The sequence below is a fragment of the Staurois parvus genome, unplaced genomic scaffold, assembly GCF_062004578.1.
Source record: "Staurois parvus isolate SC_StPar_1 unplaced genomic scaffold, SC_StPar_1.0 ptg001862l, whole genome shotgun sequence".
Classification (NCBI taxonomy): domain Eukaryota; kingdom Metazoa; phylum Chordata; class Amphibia; order Anura; family Ranidae; genus Staurois; species Staurois parvus.
In genome coordinates, this window is record NW_028319658.1 from 267,935 (window position 1) to 285,627 (window position 17,693).

The following is a 17,693-nucleotide window of genomic DNA, read 5'->3' on the forward strand; positions in this document are numbered from 1 at the left end:
GGGAGGAGGGAGGGGGGCTAGCACACATAGTTTTTGTTATCTTAATGCAGAGAATGCTTTAAGGTATAAAAAAACAGCATCCTTTAGAACCACGTTTAAGTCCTGACAGCCAGGATGTTGGCATTTTCAGGAAAGATCAGTGATGACACCTTCTGTATTTTCTTAGTACAGCTTTCTCCTAAAAAACAGGTGGTAAGCGGCTCCTCTTACGGGTGACACAACAGGAAACACAAACAGCAAAAACCACCAAAACGTTAGAACCTTTCCACACTATATTCCGAGCGAAAAGAAAAAAAAAAATGGTTTTGACTGGAGTTCTACTTTAAATGTCATCAGTGACTGATGCCCTTTTTTATATATTCCATAGTCGCTGCACACTAGATATTTTAAGATTTAGGCACTAGAAGTTGGAAGGTCCGCAGATCAATGAGCAGCAGCTGACCCAGAAAACTGCAAAGCTTCAACAGGAAAGAACGGCTTCACTCTCCTGGCAGGGCACCAATGTATGTCAATCACACGGGCGGCGTTCCCCTTTAAGTGCTGTGAAATCTGTTGACACTGCGCAAATGAACATAACAAACATCAAGCGTTTGTCTTTCTCTATATCTGTCTGGGATATGGGCATCCATGTTTAATAACTTTCCATAATCCTCTTATTTTTCCTTACAAGCCTCTGAAGTGTCTGGGGGATTTATTGTAATAACGAGGCCCAATCAGTCATCTTGATTTAATGTCCTGTCAGATTAATCCTTTTCAATGAGAAGGAGCCGGTTTAATCGTACAACAGTTTACATGTCTCTGCTTCCTTCCTGAGCCTGAAAACAATGCAGATGTTTATACAGGATGAAGAGGCTCGATTAATGCCACATGTTTCACGTAAATACAATCACGGCAAGCCAGGAAACACCCCTCTTGGCTCAATAAATTTCTCACCTAATTTTTAATACCCCCTCTCTCTTTTTTTTTTCTTGCCCCGTCAGCTCAAATCGCACAGCCCTCCCTTTAAACGACTGATTAATCATTAGCCTTATTTCAAAGACTGGAAGAGATTAAAACCACATTTCTTTAAGATCTGTGGTGTGGTCAGTTTCCAAGATTCTATTTTCCTCTTCTATTCAGCTGGTCACCAGAAGACGACTTAATGACAGATGACATTTAACCTCTGGAGAGCAAAACTTGTCTTCATAGCAGTACAGAAAAAAAAAAAAAAAAAAGAAGACGCTAGAGGGCGCTCCTGACTTACACAAACATTTTAACCCTCTCCTGTTAGGGAGGGCTCTTTATTCCAGCCCCCAGCAATCCTGCATTTCCTGAAAGTAATTGCCTATGAATTAAGAGTCAAAACAAATGGTCTCACCATTGGAATGTATCTTATAATTAAAGGCCCAACTGACAAATTGTAACCTGTATTTGATGAACTTTTAAATGTTTCAGCTGATTATCAGAACTGAATGTGTTTGAAATGAACACTTAAAAGAGAGGCAGCAGAAAAAGACCAAACGGTCTAATAAATCTGCCTCAATTTTGTTTAGATCTAGGTTTGTTGCAGGCAAGTTTAATCCATTTGCTCAGGTGCCTCCCGGCCCTTTAAGGGTTTCAGAAGTCGGGAGGCGGGGCGGGGTTTAGGGTCATGTGACTGCCACATGATCGGGAAAGGTCCCAATCGAAAGAGGAGATTGGGACCTTTCTGTGAGTACCGGACATGTGTGCTGGGAGCGCGCAGGGATACCACAAAAAAATGTGAATAAGCACAACAAATTTTGTAAAGTCCACGAAAAACAACTGCATGTAAAAGTCCAATAATGAATTCCCATATAAAACTTAAAGGGTGATGGCAAAGGTGATCAACTTGATAAAATAATCCATCTCTGGCTAAAATGCCTCCTTCACCTCCTAAGGGCCAACACACTTCAAAGGCGCTCAACACCAAAGATCAAAATCCCATGGGGGCCTTATGCAATAATCCAGGAACCGTCAGCAACAACGGTGGTATCCTCCTCTCACGTTAAAGTGCACCAGACAGCCTCTCAAACGATCCCAATAAAGAGGAGAAAAAGAAGCACTTCTCCCTCCGAAGTCTTCTCACGAATGATACTGCGCAGCGTTCCACAAAGCGAATTCCAGGAATGTTTCCAGCAGCGGCAAAGGTGTCTAGAAAAGTGCATCGTTTCTCAAGGGGACTACTTTGAAGGTGACAACAGCCGCCAGAATATATGTAAGCAAACTTTTTTTTTTTCTTTTTACGGTCCATTCCAGGAATTAAATTCTCACACCTCTTATTATTATACAGGATTTATATGGCGCCAAACAGTTTGCTCAGCGCTTTACAAAATGAAGGCAGACATTACAGTTACAATACAATTTGGTACGAGAGGAAACAGAGGGCCCTGATCCTGAGAGCTTACAATCTAAGAGGAAGGGTTGAGTGATACAGAAGGTAATAGCTGTGGGGGGGTGAGCTGATGGAGGAAATAAATGTCGGTTTACTAGTTAGAAGCAGGATAGACTTCTTTAAAGAGAAAGGTTTTCAGGGATCGTCTAAAGGTAGATTAGGAGACAGCTGGACAGATTGGGGTAGAGAATTCCATAGGATGGGAGAAGCTCAGAAGAAGTCCTGGAGGCGAGCATGATATACAGCTTCCAACTAACAATGTACTTTATTGTACTTTGTTTAAAAAACTACTAGGGAGTGTGACATGATCAGGGGCGGACTGACCATTTGGAAACTCGGGCACTGCCCGAGGACCTGGGGTCAGTAGGGGGCCCCATGAGATGCCCCTGGTACCTTTTTCATAGGGTTTTTTGAGTTTGGGCAAGGACACAGGGGCCCCATGATCCCCTATTGCCCGGGGGCCCCATGAGTTGTCAGTCCGCCCCTGGACATGATACTAAAACTCATAGCCGGGAAGCAGAAATAATTGTGTGCCTTCGTCGTATGCATGGCTTGGCATGATCTCTATTGCCATAAGAACAGTAGAGGCCTGACTATAGCAGCCTGAATGCCATTCCTCAAGAAGAGGTGGGATCCGGCAGCCTGCAGGTCGCTGTTTACCTAGGAGTCGCCTTATCTCCGATCGGATTGTATCCATTTACTGTAGCGAAGGACAGCTCTGCCCGGGGGTCTGAAATCGATCCCTCCACAAGACAGGGCTTCTGAGAGGGAGCGAGCAGCAGAGGAAACAAGTTTAGGAAATCTTGCCTTCTGTTACAGGAAATGAATTTTATGCCAGCTGCTGGGAAAAGCCAAGGTATGAAGAGACTGAATAAACATTTTTTTTTTTATTGAATTCTGAATCTCTCCTTCCTGGTTATGTTAATATTAGATTACTAAAGAACAACCCTGTAGTGCTGCTTTCACACGAAGGTCTGACAGACAGATTGGCTGGGCGGACAATTCCAACAGACAAGGACAGGGGATGAAATAACAGATCGGTTCCAGGTGGAAGAGAAATTGAAGGGAAAATGAGATCGCTAGATTTAAATCTCCAAACAAGGTGCTGGTATTATTATTATTATACAGGATTTATATGGCGCCAACAGTTTGCTCAGCGCTTTAAAATATAACGGGAGACAATACAGCAACAATACAAGAGGGTTAGGAGGGCCCTGATCCTGGGAGTTTACAATCTAGGAGATGGTATGTAAAGTGACTGACACACACGTGTCAATCTGCTGATTTGATCATTTTAAAATCTATGCAAGAGCTACGCTCTATTGCTTTTTCTTGAGACTGGGTTGCACAGGAAACAGTCAGTCAAGCTGTAAAATTTTTTTTGTCTGTTTTCAAGGAGGGTGAAAAATATACAATATATGAAACATTTTTTTTCCCACAAAACAATATATTTCACCATACTAGCACATTATGAAAGACTTACCTAAAAAAGACCTCCAGCGGTGCATTGTCACCGCTGACAGGACTTTCATCTTCACCAGGTCTTCCTTCTGGGTTTGCAGGCTCCGGCCATTTGAATGGCCGAGCCCCGATAGCATCACTCCAGAGCAAGCACGCGGGAGTCAGGGCCGCGGTGCAGAGTTCTGACTGTGACGGAATCAGTATGCTCTTCCTTCAAAGCGCAAGCGTGTGGTGACATCACTGGCTGCAAAGACTGCGAATAATTCCTAAACGGTGTATGTTAAGGGGATATTCCTTGTACCTACAGGTAAGCTTTATTGAAAGGGTCCAAGCAGTGTTTTCTACCGCTTTAAAGATGAACACCAGGAGTTCCGCCACATTGTAAATTGTACTGGCATGCTATGATTTAAGTCCAACGAGGTGCATGCCAGAGAATGGCTATCGCTACACATCTGGAGCTACAACACTGGGCCTTCTGGTCTAAGTTTCATCAGCTGCAAATCGAATGCAGCTGCTGTGCCCACTCCTCCCCTCCTCCCGCTCTATCACAGAGTGCTTTGTATTATGTGAACTTATTCACAAAATACAAAGGCTTCTGTGAATGGCCAGCAGAGGGGAGGAGTGGGCAGAGATGCTTTTGTGGGAAGGCAGGGTCTCTCCTCTCAGAGCCTGGGAGTGTAGCAATAGCCATTTTCCCAGAGTTCCATAAAACTGTCAGATTTTAATTTAAAAGATAAGTCCATGAGGTGGCATGCACCTCATTGGACTTGACACATGGTATGCCTGCACATTTTACCAAGTGATTGAATTCCTGGAGTTCAGCTTTCATTTCGCCTGTAGACAGCAGTATAACCCGACAGTCTAAGAATTCCTGTGCCCTTCAATGAACCAGAAAAAAATGGGTTCATGTAGATCACGGGTGTCAAACTGGCGGCCCTCCAGCTGTTGCCAAACTACAAGTCCAATGAGGCATTGCAAGACTGACAGTTACAAGCATGACTCCCAAAGGCAGAGGCATGATGGGACTTGTAGTTTCACCACAGCTGGAGGGCTGCCAGTTTTACACCCCTAATGTAGATGTTAGAAAAATGAGTAACAGGAGTAACATAAATGGAAATACCTCATCGGGGCTGGATGCCTGGTATACCCGACAGGAATCCTCAAACTGGCGCTCAGCCTCGGCCTGGTCTGTCACCCCATTGGATTCGTAAGATGGCGTGACATTATGACAAAGCGCGATGGCTTTTACGGCCTCGTACACGCGACTGCTCATCGTCTTCCGCACTTTGGTGGTCCCACCTTTCTGGGCTGGTGGATCCTGTGAGGGCTGCAGGGATGTAATACAAAAATAGGTGCAGTTAGTCTGTGTGGGTCACCTCCATAGATTCTGTATTTTGTGACACTCTATAAATATTGTATAAATGGCTGGACATTCCCTCATTTCTATTTGTATACATGATACATCTGTGTAATAAGTGAATCTTCTGTGAGTAACAGAAGCTTTATCAGATCCACGCAATAAACTTGTCAGGTTATACCTTCCATTAGAAACACATTTCGGGAACAAAGAGTAGGAGACCCTGCGGCCGGGAATGGATTGCCCTTTATGGATATGATTAATGGAAACACAAACCAGATGCCCCTACGCTGCACATTTCCATGAAATATCGCGCAGCTATTTTTAGTTGTTTTTTTTTTTTTTCTGCCTGCAAAACTCCTGGTGTAATTAGACAATTACTTAATTAGGCTGGTCACCCAGCGGACACCGGGGTGGCATTTCCTGCTCTGTTAACCTCTGGTGTCACAGGCAGAAAAGAGTTTCACTTCCAGGTCAAAAGGTCTCAGAATGGAAATAATAATTGAGGCAATGAATCAGAACTACAGTCAAGTGAAACACTTATTGCTATATGCAGCCAAAATCAGCCGCTTAATTAAATTGTAAAAAAAAAGGCCAAAACAGAACTGGGAGGTCCAGAGCGCTGGTGGTGTGTCAAAGGTACAGCCTTGTAGGTGCAAGTCACTGCTCCACCCTCCGGGTACAACCCCTGCATGGGCCACATTAGTCAGCACCAGTTCAAGAAAGAACAAGGTGGGGGGGGGGGGGGGGGGGGGGGAGTATCTAGGGCTCCCCTGGTGTCATAGGAGACTAGCAGATAATCAAGTCTGCAAGCACACATCGTGCATCGTTTCTGCATGCAGCTACTGTGCGCGTTAGTGATAAGTGCAAACCAGCAATGAAAATGTACTTCTGTACAGTTTAATGCCTGAAACTGGTCTTCCCACAACAAAGCACAAAAAGAGATTACTAAAAGCATAAAAAAAAAAAAAAAAAAATATAGCCCAGTGGCTAGTGGTTTGCACTTCTTCCTAGGGTCCCCGGTGTGAATCCTGGCCAGCACAGTATTAGCATGGAGTTTGCATTGGTTTCCTCCAGGTACTCCAATTTTCAACCCACACTCCAAAGACATGCTGTTATGTTGTGTGCATGTGTGTACAGTCTGTGAGATACGGACCTTAGATTGTACGTTTTATGAGGGCGGAGACTGATACCAATGTACAATATGTACTTTGTTGGTGCTATATAAACACCTAAAAGAAATTATTTATTTAATGCACCAACTACAGTTAAAATCTGCAGTGCCCCCTTACACTAAGGCTTGGTTCACATCTGTGCGGGTGGTGCCGCTGTCGGTCCGAACAAAAATCCGTGCAGCCACACCACCCACACAGTAGAATGCGGACCCATGGGCGGGTGCCATTAATTCTTAAGGCACGCCGCCCGCACTGGAAATCACAGCTGTACTGGGAACCGAGGTACCCCTGCGGGCTACGGTTTCCAAAGAACTGCAGGGACTTCTTCCCTGCGTGTCCCGGGGCACGGGAGTTCATTCAAATGAATGGGCTCTCGTGCAAAACGCGGCCCGCAAGAACGTGTTGTGTACCAGGGGTGAAACTCAACTCAGACAGACACTTTTAAAGTCTTGGCTAGAAGTACTAGATCCTCTATTGCTTCAGGGAGATTTTCCTTGTACCAGTGACCACACAGTAAGTCAAAGAAATCTGCTCATTGGGATCACAGACAACAGTAAAAACCTGAAAGGACATCCAATCCTTCTTTGCTCTTTGTATAAAGGGATATATATAATTATTTTTTATTATTTATTATTATTTATTTTTTTCATTTTTAAAGTGGTCGTACACCCTCAAGCGACTGATGAAACATCTTCCTACACAAGTTGCATCTGTTTATCTACAGCAGTCTTTCCCCTACATCCACTAAAAGTGCAGAATTTACACAGGATATCTCAGCTCTAAAAAGCAAGGGGGTGGGAAGCTAAAGTTACATCAGTGAGGAGAGCTGATTGGAGAGAAGGGATACACCTCCCTTCACAGGAACAGACCTGAAGCTGTCAATCTGCTATAGGTCCCTCCCTGTGCCACCATTTTTCTCATGGTGTCAGGAAAAGTTGTCAGAAGTGACTCATGCTGATAGCAGAGGAAGGAGGCAGCAGACAGGAATGACACTTAGTGCTCTGGATTGAGACAAGCACACACTATAGAGGGATATGCTTTGTTGATATTCTATGTCTGAGGTTTACAACCACTTTATCTTATTTATTATTTACTGGCGGGTGTGAAGAGGCTAGGGAGTACAAGTCAAGGGCCATACAACATTCCTAAAAGGAATGATTTTAATAAAAGAGGTGATTTTATACACATACCGAAAGTGACGAGTCTTCCATTATGTATCTACTATGAGTCGCTCGGAGACTGTCCACGCCTGCACCTGACAAGTCCCATTTTCTATCAGCTGTAGGCTGTCGTTCAGTTATTTAGGAGTTGGCTTTAGCTGCCTTTTTTTTAATTTTTTATTGTAGAACTGCAGAGCTGTTCCATTAGCTGAAGGGACATTTCATTGTACATACCTGTGTGTATACACTGAATATATGGCTCTGTACTTCATCCATGGTGTCCATCCCATATGCTACTGTACCCAGGTGAAGTCGCTTGAAGACCATCTCATTCTGAGTCAGCGTTCCTGCAAGATACGACACAAGCAACTCTTAAAAGACGCACGGTATGATATCACAAGCATACACTTTTGCAAGGTTAGCAGATGTAAAAGGAAGTAACCCATAATGGACAAGCAGAAATCACGTGTGTTTGCCCACGCCTAATGAGAGGTGGAAATCAGACCGGCTGAAAAAATTTCTATTATGTATACATAAATTATTATTATTATACAGGATTTATAGAGCGCCAACAGTTTGAGCAGCGCTTTACAATATAAGGGAGACAGTACAAGTACAATACTTTCAGTACAGAAGGAATAGGAGGGCCCGGCTCGTGGAGCTTACAATCTAAAGGAAGGGGTAGATGATACAAAAGGTGATAGCTGCAGGGGATAATCTGGTGGAGGTGATTCAAGTACAGTTCTTCTTAGGTGGAGGTGGGGTAGGCTTCCCTGAAGAAGTGCGTTTTCAAAGATCGCCTAAAGGCATACAGGGTGGGGGCTGACCGGACATGCTGTGGTAGGGAGTTCCAGAGGATGGGAGAGGCTCTGGAGAAGTCCTGGAGGCGAGCATGGGAGAAGGTGATGAGGGAACTAGAGAGGAGGATACCATGGGAGGAGCGGAGTGGGCAATTTGGGCGGTATCTGTGGATGAGGTAGGCGATGTAGCTTGGGGCAGTGTTGTGGATGGCTTTGTAAGTGAAGGAAAACCACGGGTAAAAGTAAAGGAAAGGACTTCATCAACATGTGAAGAATAGCCCCTACTGGATCTTTTCGTAATCGCATGAGATTGGCAGTACTCGGGTCGTTGGTTCGAATCCCATCCACGGCACTGCCTGGAGTTTGCATGTTCTCCCTGTGCCTGCGTGGGTTTCCTCCAGGTACTCTGCTTTCCTCCCACACTCTAAAGACATGCTGGTAGGCAAACCGGCTCCTGTCTATATTGTCCCTAGTATGTGTATGTATGAATGTGAGTTAGGAACCTTAGATTGTACACCCCTTGAGGGTGAGGGACCTTAGATTGTACACTCCTTGAGGGTTAGGGACTGATGTGAATGTACAATATATATGTAAAGCGCTGTGTACATTGACGGTGCTATATAAGTACCTGAAATAAATAAATTAGCTGTGTTTAGTTTAGCATTAATACAACAGATCAATACTTAATCCCATTCACAGCTCCTACCAGTTTTGTCAGTCAGTAAATAGGAGATTCGTCCGAGCTGTTCTGGGATGGTGCTGGATCGGACCACTGTTCCTGGAATCTTGGGGTCCCTGCGGATCATCCAGCTGTAGACGATCTTGCCCATGTCCAGATTCACCCGCAAACTGCAAAACATGAAGGATAGTAAGCGGCATGTACATCTGTACAGAAAGCTCGGCGTGTGCCAATCCCAGAAATCAGCACGAATAAGGTGCCCTGTGGCTTCAAAACCTGCAATTTGATTTCCGCTACAGGTTGCGATTTCAGACTCATTGCTTGAAGAATAATTTGAATGCAAATGTTCTTGAAAGACCATTGCCAGAACGCCATTTTTTTTTGTGGTGTTTTAAGATAATTGATGTTAGAAAACACATATTTCCTGTACATGGAAGATAGGTTTATAAAACAATCCGTAACGTTTTCCTGTTTTTTTTTTTAAACCTACAACATTTTGGGAATAGAGGAAAGAACACAGTTTATTGAATGTTCTTCACAAAGATTGTCAAAGGAATCATCCACAAGTTCAAGGAGCACAATCTTCTAGTTTAGCCCACGAAGAATGCTCGTTGGAAGAGTTCAACTATATATGAAGCAAAATGAGCTCCGCAACAAAGGTCACAGAGTCCTAAGTGATGGCTTATTAAATACTCAAAAAAAAAAAAAAAATTACTGGAACAGCCCAAATATGGAGCAGCTGTGGATGGCAAAATCCAGCTAGCTTTAATTTTTAAATCTCAACTGAACAAAGCTGAACTAAAAGTTGGTCCCTCTTATTTTTACACATGTACGCTCCATGTTGACCATTATTGTGGGGGAAAAAAAATGATGGTCCCTGACAACACTGGATGTCAATCATAGAAGATATACTGCCTATGTGTGTTTGTTGGAAGAGAACCATTAGATATACTCAAGAGTGTACAGTTAAAAAAGAACTATAATTTTGTTTTTTTTAATAGATTGGAAAGGGATTAAAACCCCTTCAGATTTTTACTGCCGTCTGTGCCCTCCGTTTAGAGAGATTTGCCATGTTCACCATTATCACCAAGAGTGAAAGAAAAACCCTCATTTTGGGTTGTCTCCAAAACACAGAACAATTCCGGTGACAATGTAGGATTCCTTACTTTGGAGGGATTTCCTCTCACTTCCTGTTTTGGGTATGGGAAAGGAAGTGAAGGGAAATCTCCCCATTTGCCATGTTCACCATTATCACCAAGAGTGAAAGAAAAACCCTAATTTTGCATTGTCTCCAAAACAGAGAACAATTCCGGTGACAACGTAGGATTCTCTTACTTTGGAGGGATTTCCTCTCACTTCCTGTTTTGGGCATGGGAAAGGAAGTGAAGGGAAATCTCCCCATTTGCCATGTTCACCATTATCACCAAGAGTGAAAGAAAAACCCTCATTTTGGGTTGTCTCCAAAACACAGAACAATTCCGGTGACAAAGTGGGATTCCCTTACCTTGGAGGGATTTCCTCTCACTTCCTGTTTTGGGTATGGGAAAGGAAGTGAAGGGAAATCTCCTCAATGGGACAGAGATAGCAAAAAAAAAAAAAAGAAACTGACAGGGGTTTTAATGATCCCTTACTCTATTCAAAATAAAAAAATATATATACATTAAAAAAAAGGTTTGCTTTTAGTTCTACTTTACACCCCGGCCACCAAGTGTGACCGGGGTCTTAAGGTGGTCACACATGTTACAATCTCTTTGTGCAATTCCCATTTCTGTAGCTTTGAGTACCTGTCATTGCTGTATCTCTAGCTCTGCTTCTCACCTGATGGGGATGATATTGGAAAAGAGGAGAAGAAATCGGAGTATCTGCAGGTACCAGCGACCAGCAAAGTGCTGCAGAGCCACCATGACCAGTGACACCACCACAAGAGCGCTGAACAAGATTTTCGTCAGACAGTTCACCTCCAGGTCAAAGAGGCCGATCTGCGGAGCACAGATTAAAAAAAACAACAAACGTCACAGTCCACATTATTCATAACACTGACCAAAATAAGAAAGTGGAACCATGGCTACCCAACTGAAATTCTCCTATACAAGATGGAGGTACGCTTGGCTACTGACAGTTCTTATTTAAAGTGTTACTAAACCCCCAACAGTACAATCAGTCTGTGTATGCAGTGAAGCATGCTAGTTATACTCACTGTGGAATCTAAGGGGTTAAGCCTCCGAATTGTGTAAAAAGGCTGTTTGAACCTGTCTTCTCTGATCCTTCCCTTCTACTGTCCCCAATCCATCTGCCATAGTACAGAGCAACAGTGGCAAGTCTGCACATGCTCAGTTTGATGTGTACTGCTAGAGATTTTGTTTTTTGTTTTTTTTGGGGGGGGGGGGGGGGAAGGTGCATGTGATCAGCACAGGGCCAGTGGTCATGTAGCCTCATATGACAGTCAAAGGAAAATTAATTATCCTCTTACAATATTACCCAGTGTTCTGCTAGACACTGATAGAAGTCACAAGACTGCTATATACTGCCAATGAGAAAAGGTATTTAGCAATTTATATTTACTAAAACAATTGCATTTCCATGTTCTGTGCACTGTGGGAGACTGGATATAGTGAATGCGGGGTCCGGGGAAACAGGATATAGTGAATGCAGGGTCCGGGGAGACCGGATATAGTGAATGCAGGGTCCGGGGAGACCGGATATAGTGAATGCAGGGTCCGGGGGGAGCGGATATAGTGAATGCAGGGTCCGGGGAGACCGGATATAGTGAATGCAGGGTCCGGGGAGAGCAGATATAGTGAATGCAGGGTCCGGGGAGAGCGGATACAGTGAATGCTGGGTCCGGGGGGAGCGGATATAGTGAATGCAGGGTCCGAAAAGAGTGGATATAGTGAATGCGGGGTCCGGGGAGACCGGATATAGTGAATGCAGGGTCCGGGGAGAGCGGATATAGTGAATGCAGGGTCCGGGGAGAGCGGATATAGTGAATGCAGGGTCCGGGGAGAGCGGATATAGTGAATGCGGGGTCCGGGGAGAGCGGATATAGTGAATGCAGGGTCCAGGGAGAACGGATATAGGAAATTAAAGTGTTTCGGCGGGTAGCCTAATCAAGTACCTTGCTGCGTGGATTGGAGGCGTTCATGACACTTCGCAACTCTCTGCCTGTGTATACAACGACCCCGACCACTGTGCCTGGAAGGGAAAATACAAGTCAGAGCCGCCAGGAAACAATTAAATTAAAGTGTTAGACTCCATATTCCCTTTATGTGCTTTTCCATCCTCGCAGGGTCGATCCGAGAGGATAGAGCGTTGGCGCCCCCTGGTGAAAATAAAATACCCACTCCAGATTTATTATTTATATATATATATATATATATATATATATATATATATATATATATATATATATATATATATATATATATACACATATACACACACACACACACACACACACACACATACATGCATACATAGATATATATATTATACACACACACACACATATATATATAAATAATATTATGATATATTATATATAAACATTTTAAAGGAGTACTTTGAAGAATAAATATGAACTACGGTAGAACTTCATATAAATTGAAAAAAAGTGAAAAACACCAGTTTGCACTCTAAATTAAGTACTCTTTTTCCACTTCTCATGGGGGTTTCTATTAGGATAAATGAAAACCTAATAGAGCACGTGTTCTGTTCCTGTCGTGTTTCTCTTTTTCACGACTCTGACATCAGTCAAAAGATGCTTTATTTAGTGGTTCTGATTGTTTTGGGACCTGGTTAGCTGTATGCGTCTGTGTAAAGGTGCTCTTTTGTAGCATTAGGCAGATGCATTGTCTTGCGGCAACATGACTTTCCTTTGCGAGTTTTGCTTGTGGATTGACATGCATTTCCACCAAATTCATGATTTAGAGTGGATTGAGTCAGAGCCAAGGGGTTAGCAAGAGGGGCAGCTGCCCTGGGCACAGTTGTATACTGCAGGGATGCGGGTGGAGTCATTCTAACTATGTGGCTGACAGGAGTAGTGACAGCAGCATCACTACTCCTGTCAGCCAAGTGCTGGGAGCAGCGAGGAGAGCAGTAGAAAGCCGGGAAGCTGCGCTCTCTCTCCTCCTCCTTCCAATGCAGCTCCTGTATTCAGAAGCCAGCAGTGGCAATCACAGGAACACAGGAGTTGCACTGGAAGGAGGAAGTTGGGGGAGAGAACGAATCTGTCACAGCCAAGTACTGAAGTGTGCATAAGTGGAGGAGGAGGAGAGCGCTTTCTACCTCCAGCCAGTGTCTGTACAGACAGCTGCCGGCTTCTATTTGCAAGAGTGTTGTCAGATTGGGACTGTGTGGAGTTTGCTTACTTCCCCCCACCTGCATCTTTCTTCTGCGTTTTTGAGCAAATAACTGTGAAAACAAAAACCCCATAAGTGTCCAAAAATATTCTTCTAACCCCAATACTGCAGCTTCTCCCAACACATACATGGATGCAATCCTTAAAAGCAGCTTTCTATAAAAGTGTTTGACATGTAAACATGGGTCAATGTTGCATATTATCAGATAGGCCAATACCCTGAAGGAGGACTCATGCTCCGAACGCGTGCCACGCCCACTTCTGCATACCTGACATCACGCGTGACGCCCACCGAGCCTCTGGATCATCCAGGAAGTGCTGGAGGCCACCAGCACCACCAAGGATCCTTCTACCAGTGTGTCTCCCAGCGTGAAGCGGCCATGGCCGGTGGTACCTACAGCAGATAGTGGCTTTCTTTGATGAGCGTCTGTTTATCTCTTATTTTGTGCAATTTGTTGCTGGTCAGTGATAAATCCATTGTGCTACACTCAGATCAGCGCTGCTCCTCTCCTTATACCGGCTCAGTAAGGCCTCCTTTATACTTGTGGTGCTTTGTGCAAGCTCGGATCGCTCTTCAGAGAGCATTTGACAGGCAGCGAGAAGGCAGTGTACCGATCGTCGGACGGGACCTCTGTGCGAGGTCCCGATCATGTGATCACTGATTGGCCAATCAGTGATCACATGCAGAGTAGTAAGCAAGATTTCACTTCTGACATCATTGCTTAGTACGTGTGAAATCTGTGAATGATCACAGAGGTCACATGGTACAGGGCTATTCACAACAGGGCTGTTCACAACAGCCTTGTACCATGTGACAAGCTGTGACCAATCACAGCACCCACAGTAGTTCTCAATGGCTGCAAGAATGCAGCTAGAGAGAAGGAGAATGATTACTTTTACAGCCTTTATGGGTGACAGTATGTAAAAAAAACAAACAAATAATATCAAAAAATAAAAAAAAAAATGTTCAAAAAAAGTTTAAAAATTATAATTTTTGGTTACAAACTAATTTGGGTTATATTTTTTTTTTTTACTAAAAAGATAACGGAATAAATTTTGGCCAAGATTTATGATGAAATATTCATTATTTGCAAAATGTTATAAGAAAAACTTTTTTTCACAATTTTTGGACATTTTCATTTACATAGCAAAAAAAATAAAAAATCCCAGTGGTGAATAAATACCACCAAAATAAAGCTTTATCTGACTCAAAAAAATGCTAAAAAAATTCATATGGGTACAGTGTTGCATGACTGCTCAATTGTCATTCAAAGTGTGATAGCGCTGAAAGCTGGCCTGGACAGGAAGGGGGTAAAAGTGTCCGGACTGGAAGTGGTTAAAGGCACGGGGCCGGCGCTGTAAACCTCCCAGGCGCAATGCATCCTTGGAAAACTTGCTTCGTATTGCGAAAAAAATTTGTAAAAGGAGGAATCATTTTCAATGGATTTTCATTCGTAAACCGAAGAGGACGTTAACCGAGGTGTTCGTAAACCGAGGTACGCCTGTATATTGTTACATTAACTCTTTTTATAGATTTCAGATAGCGAACGGCATACGACCGGTATATCGATGTCAAACATCTGACTTTCTGTACAGAGAAATCCGACTTGCACATTTCTGAATGTAATTATCAGCTCCTTCACACAAAGTAACTCTTTTGTTTTAGATCCGCTGGCCCTTTAACTCTCATTATTAAAATCACTTCCTGTCCATCCAGCACATGTGAGGATAAAGCTGAGATGGAGATCACTTTGGCCAACCATCAGTTATAAAATGCCCTCAGGGGAGACTGGCTGTCATCTTTGTTCCCTTGTGGTGTCAGCCCGATCCAGAAGGAGAAAAAAAAAAAAACTAATTGGTGCGACTAATTTTCTCGATGGCAGAGTCAATTATATCCAATTACAGACAAATTAATGAAGGGATTAAATTGTTAACATGCTTTTGCGGAGACTCAGGAACGTTTGTGCTCACCTGATGCGATGACGGTGCTGGCCCACAGTGTGTTCTCGATGCTTAGACTCTCGTTTATTGGGGGGTCACTGTCTTCCTGTAGGGACAGAATACATTCAATAGATCAGTGCGAGGGGCACATTGACAGCAGCAACTGATAAGGCTCCCTTCACACCTATGCAGTTTGCTTTTTGTCCGTTTTGCAGTGCTTTCGCAGTTCGTTTTGTGTTTTTCTACACGCATTTTTACCACGTTTTGCATTTTGTTAAGCTCTTTTTTTTGTTTTTTTAAGTGGAATTTGTTTTTGTTCAAAAGTTCACCTTACGATGACAAGCACAGTTAGTTTGTTAAAGCAGAACTACAGTCAGGTCCATAAATATTGGGACATCGACACAATTCTAACATTTTTGGCCAACTGTTGTGAAGGGTGTTTTCTTCACCAGGGAAAGAATTCTTCGGTCATCCACCACAGTTGTTTTCCGTGGTCTTCCGGGTCTTTTGGTGTTGCTGAGCTCACCGATGCGTTCCTTCTTTTTAAGAATGTCCCAAACAGTTGTTTTGGCCACGCCTAATGTTTTTGCTATCTCTCTGATGGGTTTGTTTTGTTTTTTCAGCCTAATAATGGCTTCACTGATAGTGACAGCTCTTTGGATCTCATCTTGAGAGTTGACAGCAACAGATTCCAAATGCAAATAGCACACTTGAAATGAACTCTGGACCTTTTTTATCTGCTCATTGTAATTGGGATATTGAGGGAATAACACACACCTGGCCATGGAACAGCTGAGAAACCAATTGTTCCATTACTTTTGGTCCCTTAACAAGTGGGAGGCACATATGCAAACTGTTGTAATTCCTACACTGTTCACCTGATTTGGATGTAAAGCTGACAGTCTGCAGTTAAAGCACATCTTGTTCGTTTCATTTCAAATCCATTGTGGTGATGTATAGAGCCAAAAATGTTAGAATTGTGTCGATGTCCCAATATTTATGGACCTGACTGTACATTGTCTCAGTCAACATGAACTCTGTATAATCCTTATGCTGCTAGTATTAGTCAATAAATAGGAAGGCAGATTATATTTATTTGTTTTAAACTTTTTGTTTTACATTTCTTCAGTTACTTCCTGGTTTCTGGCCTAGGCTAAAATGATGTCATACATCCCACGAGTCTTCATGGGAGGAGGGGGTTTTCCCAACTGAGCAAACCCTCCTGTCTTTATGCCTGAGCTAACGGCAGATGGATTCCAGGAAGTAAATGCTACTAGAAACATCTGCCCTCACTCAAGATGGCTGCAGCGAGAAATGCTAGAGGGGTGTTTTTTCCATGAAAAACAAAGCATGGCGTTTGCTAAAAATATTAAAAATAGTGTTTTCAGTTTGTGGTGCTCAGATACAGTTTAGTTCCACTTTACCTAGGTGTTCCATTTAATTCTAGAGGACCCCCCAACCTCAAAATTCACACACAAAAAGAAAATCCATCCTGTATGTGCTGACTTCCATTGGTAACTTCTTTGTGAATATGCTGATGACTGTCAGTCTCTGGCAATATTTTTTGGAACAAGCATGTAGCAAGTGAAGTCAAAACATTCACATTTGTTCCGGGTCATTAAGTCAAAGTACTAAATCTAAAGGATTAGGTAGACTAATCCTAGTGAATATTTTCAGCCAGCCAGGGTATTATTCTCAGTGCAGGTTTTCTTTGAAGATGAACACGACAACCCTTACCTAAACTGACCTAACTTACCTAAACTACAAACACCTAATAAATGAAACAGATAGTGGGGGGCAGGTAAGAGAAACAGCGATGATGTCATAAATTAAACTATGACAGCAGAAAAATGTTATATCATTAAAACACAGTCTGGGGGGAGGGGAAAGTCAGTATTCACCCGAGTGAAGGTCCCGGCAAAATTGTGGATGTCAATATTCGGTTCTTCAGCATACACATACGATCGGATCTGCAGCAAATCCTGCAATGCAAAAAAGTACACCTGAAGGCCCAATACAGCAGACACGTGTGCATTCTACCTGCGTGGGGTTAATAACTGCGTGATAGTAGCCAGTATATGAATTCTTTTATTTCATTTTTTTGTTTTGGCAGATATACAGTCAGGCCAAGCAGTCCAACAAAAGGAAATGTTACCAAGGTTGGACCAAACCGTAAAACACTACTAGGAGTGCTGGCAATGGTAAGATTTTATTCATAAAACTTTAAAAAAAAATAAATAAAACTGTCGCATTGACTGCTTCAAGCTAAAGTTTAATCCAAAATAAAATAATTACCGTGCAAATGGTAAAAGCAGAGAAAAGCTGCAAAGTATAAAAAGTTACAGGGTAGGGATGCACCGATACAGTTTTT

The 17,693-nt window shown here is 43.0% G+C and overlaps 1 protein-coding gene across 1 annotated transcript in view; it reads right to left on the reverse strand.

Moving 5' to 3' along the window:
- ATP9A (ATPase phospholipid transporting 9A) overlaps positions 1-17,693 on the reverse strand; it is a 101,007-nt gene that overhangs the window by 44,499 nt on the left and 38,815 nt on the right. Inside the window, exons 8-14 of the mRNA XM_089664234.1 lie at positions 17,224-17,304; positions 15,353-15,428; positions 12,140-12,216; positions 10,843-11,003; positions 9,052-9,194; positions 7,780-7,892; positions 4,974-5,180 (exon numbers count right to left, since the gene is read on the reverse strand). Coding sequence (XP_089520360.1) covers positions 4,974-5,180; positions 7,780-7,892; positions 9,052-9,194; positions 10,843-11,003; positions 12,140-12,216; positions 15,353-15,428; positions 17,224-17,304 — 858 coding nt within the window. The remainder of the gene's footprint in view (positions 1-4,973; positions 5,181-7,779; positions 7,893-9,051; positions 9,195-10,842; positions 11,004-12,139; positions 12,217-15,352; positions 15,429-17,223; positions 17,305-17,693) is intronic.